Here is a 7,688-nt window from a genome sequence, read left to right as displayed (position 1 = left end):
ACAGACAGCCCCAAGCCTGAGCTCTGGGATAGGGCAGAGAATCAGTGTCAGGTTGGAGAGGACCACAGTGGGGCACCTGTTCCAACCTCCCTGCTCAAGCAGGGTCATCCCAGAGCACATGGCCCAGGATTGCATCCAAATGGTGCCATGAGGAAGGCTCCACAGCCTCTCTGGGCAATCTTCCAGGGCTCAGCCACTACTTCACAGTGAAGCTCTTTCTCATGTTCAGCTAGAACGATGTGTGCACCAATTTCCTCCTGTTACCTCTCGTCCTGCTGCTTGGTACCACCGGGAACAGCCCGGCTCCATGCTCCTGGCACCCCCTCCCCACTTAAATACTCGTATACATGGATGAAATAAGGTCCATAGGAAAAGAGAGCGGCGTGAGCAGCCTCGAGCCGTGAGGTGGGATGGTTCGTTTGGCTTTGGGCTCGTGGGGTGAAGCAGTGCTGTAAGAGCCAGCCCTGCTACTGCCCCTCTCGAAAGCAGCGGCAGCAGCCAGCGGCGGCGGGGCTGGGCCCCGAGGCGCTTCCCTGGCTCCCAGCAGCGGCAACAGCGGCACAGGGCGGGAGGGGACGAGGAACTCGGCTCCTGCAACCCCCCCGGGCTACCCATTGGTACAGCCCTGCCCGGAGCTCCCCCGCCCCGCCGAGCAATGGAACCTCCCGCGCGCGAGCAGTTTAAATTGGAGCCCCACCCTGGCAGGTGCCCGGGGCTCGCGCCGCTCCCAGCCCCGTTCGCGTTCCGCTCCCGCCGTGCCCCCGTTTCCAGGCCCATTCACGTTCGGATCGCGCCGTACCCCTGTTTCCAGCCTCGTTTACGTTCCGCTCCCGCTGCGCTCCCCCCATCCCGCCCCCCGCCCCAAAACGCCTCGCCGCTGCCGTGCGCACGCGCGGCCGCGCCCGCCTCGCTTCCCGCCGTGCACGCGCTCCCCGCGCCCGCGCCCCTCCTCTCTCCCCTCCCGGCGTGGGCGGTGCGCGCGCGGTCGCGCGCCTCCGGCGGGGCGGGGGCGGTGCCGCGCGCGCAGCAGCCTCAGGGCCGGCGGCGGGAGCGGCGGCCCCGGTGTGAGGCCTCGGTCCGCCCGTCCGCAGCCCCGTTGCCCCCGCTCCGCGCTCCCCCGGCCGAGCCTCCCCGCATCCCTCCCCGCTCGCTGCCTCCCGTCTTGGCCCCGAGGCGAACCCGGCGTGCGGTACCCGCGACGCCGCTGCGCCCCAGGTGAGGGAACGGGGGACGGAGAGAGCGAGCGGGGAGCGCTCGCTCCCCCTCCCTCCTCAGCGCCTCCCCGCCTCTCCCGGCGCCGAACCCCGCCGCTCCGTGCTTCACTTCTCCCGGCGGAGCCAAACAGCCCCTTCCCAAGATGGGCTGCACGCTGAGCGCCGAGGACAAGGCGGCGGTGGAGAGGAGCAAGATGATCGACAGAAACCTGCGGGAGGACGGCGAGAAGGCAGCCAGGGAGGTCAAGCTGCTCCTCTTAGGTAAGGGATGCCGTGAGGGGAGGCTCCTCTTGAGGCAGCCGCCCCGCGATGTTCTCTCGCCTGCCGAGGGGTATACTTTTATAGGAACCCGCCGGGCTGAGAGAGGGGCGGTGCTGCCCTCGGACCCCGGGGTACGTGCTCGGGGCCCCTCAGAAGTTTTGGGGTTGCGGAAGGCACAGCAGCTTCCTGGAGCAGGTGGGCGCCTCGGCTGCTTGAGGGATTGGAGGCAGCGGCCCGGGGAAGCGGCACGGCGTGGGCTGTCCGGGCCCTGACTTCATAGGAAGGGGATAACGCCTGAAACTTTTAACCTGGATTCTCTGTTCCTCTGTTGAAAGGAAGGAAATACGTTACGTTGGGGGATCTTTGTTCTTAATTTTTTCTTGTAGACCCGAATAACTCCTTAACTGTTGCTGTGAGAGTGAAGTACAGAAAAGTGTCAAAAGAACAAAAGGCAAAGCAACATTTAACTTTTTGGTGTATTTGTTTTTTCGTTGTTTTTTTTTTTAATTTTGTGGAACTTGCATATGTTTCTGAGATCTTAGAACCAAGAAATACCACCTTGATGGAGCTACTGTGTGTAATATAACAACTTACAGTGTACCATCGTGTGTTCTTCAGTTTTGCTTAAAGTACTTGAAGCTTGACTTTTTGTATATTTTAAGATATCCTTGTGTGTAAAGATAAGGTTATTTTAAAAATTACAGGAAAAAAGAAAGTGAGCATTTTAGTTAGAATACATTTGTATAGGACTAAAACTACTGTAGACTGAGGATAGCTGAATGCTGCAAGACTGCACTGAATTAACGTAGGAACTTTTGCAGTATATTCTGTATAGCTAAACCAGACTGCATCCTTCTAAGAGCAAGTTAAAATAGCTGCAGCTTCCCTCTCAGAGGTGACGTTTTGGGCAAATTTTTTAAATGATGCACAATTTCTCACTCCCCTCAACATTGAGTTTGCTCTCCTTCAGTGCTCTATTCACTACAAACGTAGTAGATCTCTTAAATAACTTTCTGTTGCTAAATTCTAAGATGGCTCCAGAAAGGGACAAAAGACTGAGAAACTTTTATTGTAAATGAAGAAATGAAGCAAACCTAGAATGGGAAAAACAAAGATCCTAAAATGGTTTTCTAGATTTAAATTTTAACTTATGAGATAAGCCAGAAACAAAAGCTTTAATTGTTTTTCAGGAAGTGGAAGCCTATTAGTGGAAACCTAAATCTGTTAGGTTTTGGGCTGGTACTGTGACTAGTCCTGCACACCTTTGGAATCCTCAGTTTGTTGTACAGAAAGGTTTTCCTGTGTTAATAGCAATACTGCTGATATTACTGCAGTTTTAAAAAGTGGCAAGGTAACAATTTGTGTCGTATGGCAAAGCATTTGAAATTAATTTTCAGTGTTTTGATGTTCTGTATGGAATTTGTAGTGCCTGTAATTTTTCATCGTGATTTTGGATATAGGTGACGTCTGTTTAAAGATGCTTTGAACTTAAGAATGGATTTTGTCACTATTTTAATGCTCTTACATACTAAGTCCTATGTTATGAGCTTAAATTTCATAAATTCTCTGTTTCTAACACTGGAAAGCCTTTCTGCTGGGCTGTCATGAGATCTAAGAATATGGATAAAATGGCCCAATACATGTGGGCTCTCATGGTGTTCTGAGCAGCAGCTCACTTGGGTTAGCATTTCCCTCTCCCCTACTAAAAGGAGGTATGGAGGCTGGCAGCCTGGCTTCTCCTGGGACCAGTGCTGGGATGATGGTTTAAATAATGATTACCTAAATGTTTAGGGTACTCTGGATGAGGTTTTGTGCATATACCCACAGATGCATGTATGTATTTCACATGTTTTGGAATGCAAGTTTTTCCCTTTCTCTTCCTTGCAAGTCTGTCAGATGTCTTGAATGTGATGTGAATTCTTTATCTGATGGCAGAACTATTTAAAGTTATTTCCACTAGAGTCACTTTCTTCTCACCACTCACTTTCCCAATTGCTTGTTCCGCCCACATGTCATAGTTTATCATCTACTCGGTTGTACTCCTACATCTATTTATGGGTTTGTTCTGCTAAAAAGATACTGGAATAAAAGGAAAAGTACAAATTGTGGTTTGCTGCCAGGAAAATGCAATGTGTGAGTGGCATCTGAAACACCTTGTTTATGTAGGAAAAGGTCATGTAGCAGTACACATATCATTATTATTATTGTTGACCCAATAAATTGGATTTATTCCAGCATATATAAAAATTTTATTTTTGCATGGTGATTACAGAATCCTACTGAAGTTTGAGCTAGAATGCTCAGTTGAGAGAAGATGTTTTCATAAAATCAGACCATTTTTAGACTGGAAATTTAATTTCTTCTATTATATGATTTTCTAATTTTGTTTTTTTTTAAAAAAAAAACAAACAGGAAATTGCAGGGATTTAATTGAGGGAGATGTGACATTGCTGTACCTGCACCATCACTGCGAACAATATCACTGATCCATGCTAGTTTTATTTTTTGTTGTCCTTTCTCTAGGAATAAGCAGATATATTTAATCTGTAGAAAGTACTACTGAACTGGATTATCTAAGTTCTTTTGTCATATCTGTAAATTGGTTCATCACTTCATAAAATTTGGAATACAGGTATTAGGAATAAAAAATACTGGATTCTACACATTATCTATGTGTATCTGTTTTAACCTTGTAATTCTATGCACTTCAATGTGCTATCCCAACAGCATGAGAGCCTGTCCTGGAAAATTTCTGAGAACTATCGTTCTTAGAAGTAAGCTGAATTTGTGCTTGTAGTTGATAAGCCGGATGGAAAATGCTTGTTTATACATGGGATTTGATGATTTTCTTTTAAAACCATTACGTAAACAAGTTTATTTACTTTGGTACTATTTTCAATCAATGTATAAGAAAGAAATACTTAAGTTTCATGAGAACTCAACAGAAATTATAAGTGCAATATAGTATATTGGCCATCACCAAAAGTTCAACATACAAGAGTGCATACTTTTTGTTAAGAAGTTTATTTGTTTATTTAGGAACTTGACAGTTCCTAAACTTGTTTTCTAAAAACTTCCTTTTCTTGTATTTTCTCTTGTTTTTTGAACAGATAAACTCATATACTCAGTGTAAGATTTTGGAACAGCAGTTTATATTTTGGCTGTCTTGCAGGCAGAGAAAATAGTAGATTCAAGTTGGCTTTTTCTTCCATGGTTCCTCATCCTAACTTTTAATATTCAACAAATAAAAATTCTAGTGATGCTTGCAGGATGAATGTAATTCTACTCATGCTGGGGGGTCGTGATTCTGAGTGACGGGTCTGTGGGCTGAATTTAATAGACACGTGATCCTGGTCAGGTGTGCATCTGCAAGCACATTTCTTTTGAATTAGCTAGAGCACATAGGACTGAATTTATGCCAATAGCGGGAGAACAGGCAGTACCCAATTTGGTAGAATGCCTCCTGGTATGAGTTTAAACTCATTAGATTTTATGAATCCATTCAAATTGGCACCATGAGTTTACAGGATTAGCACTTTGTCTTTTGACTTATGGCATCCTTCACCTAACATAGCAAATTTGGTGTTAAGATTTTTTGTATCTTGGATGAAAAAGGCAATAGATCTGTGTTAAACATTCTTTAGGAGTGGGTCCTGGGATCCAGGAAGTCGCAGGCCATGTGTTTGACAGTTGTCATTGTTTGTGCCCTTTCTGGATAATCACAGCTGTAGATTTAAGTTCAATGGATACCTTCATTTTCATGACTAGCAGAGCCACTATTCTGTTCCTGAATAGAACCTTGTGATTCATACTGGAATGTGTGCATGTCATGTTCTTGAAGATAAGTGACATTTAACTTCAGGCAGTGCTGCATTTAATCTTTTCCATTTCAGCTTCCTGTTGCTTAAGATGGTAACTAGAACAATTCCATTTAATTGTTTTTTTAATTCTTCACATCTCAGGCATCTTTTTCCATTTGCTTTCCTTTTGTTCCAGACCTGCATCTTTTTGTCTGCTCAGCCAAACTGACTCCTGCTGCATACTCATCTTCTCAGCAGCATGATCTTCACAGTGCTTGGCAGAAGCACCTAGCTTCTCCCAGACCCTGTTGCACATTGGACAAAAAAAATAGATTTATGCTGTTTGTACCATTACTTCTCTTGCCTTTTCTCCAGAATATTCTTTTTCTCCACACTTGCAGGCAAGACTTTAAAAGTCTGAACTTAAGGAGCTCTCAAAAAAGCCTTTTTCTCACAAACAAGTATTGCACATTTTGGAGATGCTGACCTTATCTTCATGAACTATACCAGCCTAGTCTAAAACATTTCTAACAAATTATTTCCTGTCATGCCTTCAGAGACAACTATCTGCAGATGCTTACAAAGTTAACCTCTTATTTAAAAACCTGATTTGTGATACCTAAAAGAAGTGTTGAATGTTAGGGTTTGGTTTTTCACTTGTTGATCTTGTTCATGTTATTCTGAACCCCCCCACCTCCCCATTCCTGCCTGTTTCCTTAGATTTAGCAGGAGTTCTAAACGAGGAGCTCTCTTGCATTTTGGTATGGTACAGTTGGACTCTGCCATTCAGGGTGTTATTTATGTTGAGTGACTAGATTCTCATAGTGCAATAATCCCCCTTGCATTTGTGAAAGGAGACTCAGGGATGTGCAGAAAGCACACCCATTTAGTTATGGTTGTGTTTGTACAATTGCAGTGTGAGTTCTTCTGTGCTTGTCTCCATCTATTTGAATATTGGTGTAAAAGTTTGCAACATCATAATATTGGTCTTTAATTTGTATTAAAGTCTATACACACATTATCTTTAGAGATTTCAGGTCTTCTGTTGCCTTATATTTCTTCTTTTTGAAAGTCACTTTATAAAATCACTATTATGATTACATAATGATTTTAGTTCTTAAACATTCTTAATACAAAATTTGCTTAAGTACATATTGTTTTAGAAAGGGTTAAAGAGAAGATGCATTGTGCCATCTTGTGATACTAGTATCAGTGACTTTGCTTTAATAAAATCTTGATTAAAAAATCTAATTATAGATACATAAAAATTAGTTGTGTTGTACCAGGTATTAAGGAATTTTTTTAAACGTTTTAAGAGTCAGAAAACATTTTAAGCTTGATAAATGATTTTTCTTCAACTTTTCATTCAAAAATATATATAAAGCTGTTGCTTCTTTTTTTTTTTTTTTTTTTTTCCCCATTCTGAACTGGAGGCTCTAATAAGGTACTTTTTGGTAAACTGTCCACTCCCAGCAGCAGTGGTACCTCAAGACCACACATAAATTTTGTAATACGTGATATTGTAATTAGTACCTTCCTACTGTTTTTTGGCAGCACAGTTTGTTGTATCATCATTGTCATAGATGACAGTTTATTCTGTCCTGTGGATTATATTTCTGAAGTGATTGTGTGTTTCAGCTAGCCTCCTTTTGTGAAGATATTTTTAACTGGCATCAGAACTAGACTTTACAGTACAGCTCCCTGCATAGTTGTGTTGGCACAACTTGAACTTGGGGCTTTGTGCTGCAGTTAGGCTGTAGTGATTTATATACTTACATTGCCAAAGTGGGTTGTTCTTTTAGTGCTACATTTTACCCTTTAGTTGTTTTGGTCCTCTGAGGAGGAATAATTGAGTAGCCAGCACATCCTAAAGTCTGGCTAAATAATTTGAAACCAAGCCATGAGTCTGGCTCAGAGGGCATAAAATTCTGAAGTCAGTTTTTCTGTCTAGCTGATGGATGTCTGCTGTATTTCCTGTAACATGCTATCTGGCAAATGTTGTGGTACAGCAAAACTGAATGTAGAAAAGAGTTATTTAAGATGTTTTGTTAAGTGTGAGGGTGAGGTTTTTTTGCCATGGAAACACTGAAGTAAAGATCTTAACTGACTAGATAATTAGCTATTAAAAGTTTGAGGTTTTTTCCCCAGACATGTATAGGAGAACCTGTATTAATAAAAACTTTGTATTCTGAAACTTACTGTCCAGCTTTTACCTAGGTTTGCTGTTCTATTTATTCCCCTTGTTTACTCAGTGCTCTGCTGTTACCTCATGATTTGTGTAAATTGCACAATTATTCTATAAATGGAACTTGGTTGGTTTTACCTGCGAGATTTTCTATCCACAAAATATTGAAGTTGGTAAGGTAGTTGGAAATATCAGAACTTTGGATTTTTCACGCTCAAAACTTTTCAC

General features: G+C 43.1%; 1 protein-coding gene across 3 annotated transcripts in view; it reads left to right on the top strand.

The window, feature by feature from the left end:
* The first annotated feature begins 662 nt into the window (after nucleotides 1-662).
* The window catches only part of LOC111923276 (guanine nucleotide-binding protein G(i) subunit alpha-1), a 32,881-nt gene continuing 25,855 nt past the window's right edge, over nucleotides 663-7,688 (top strand). For 2 of the 3 annotated variants that reach the window (XM_023918996.2, XM_023918995.2), the window contains exon 1: nucleotides 712-1,475. In XM_023918996.2, the coding sequence (XP_023774764.1) occupies nucleotides 1,358-1,475 (118 nt within the window). In that variant the 5' untranslated portion in view covers nucleotides 712-1,357. Of the gene's footprint in view, nucleotides 1,476-7,688 lie in introns of all 3 variants that reach the window. The other variant, XM_086886630.1, reaches the window with a different exon arrangement.

Source organism: Cyanistes caeruleus, chromosome 4 (genome assembly GCF_971803275.1).
Source record: "Cyanistes caeruleus chromosome 4, bCyaCae1.hap1.1, whole genome shotgun sequence".
Lineage (NCBI taxonomy): Eukaryota > Metazoa > Chordata > Aves > Passeriformes > Paridae > Cyanistes > Cyanistes caeruleus.
This window is presented reverse-complemented; position numbering and strand designations above follow the sequence as displayed.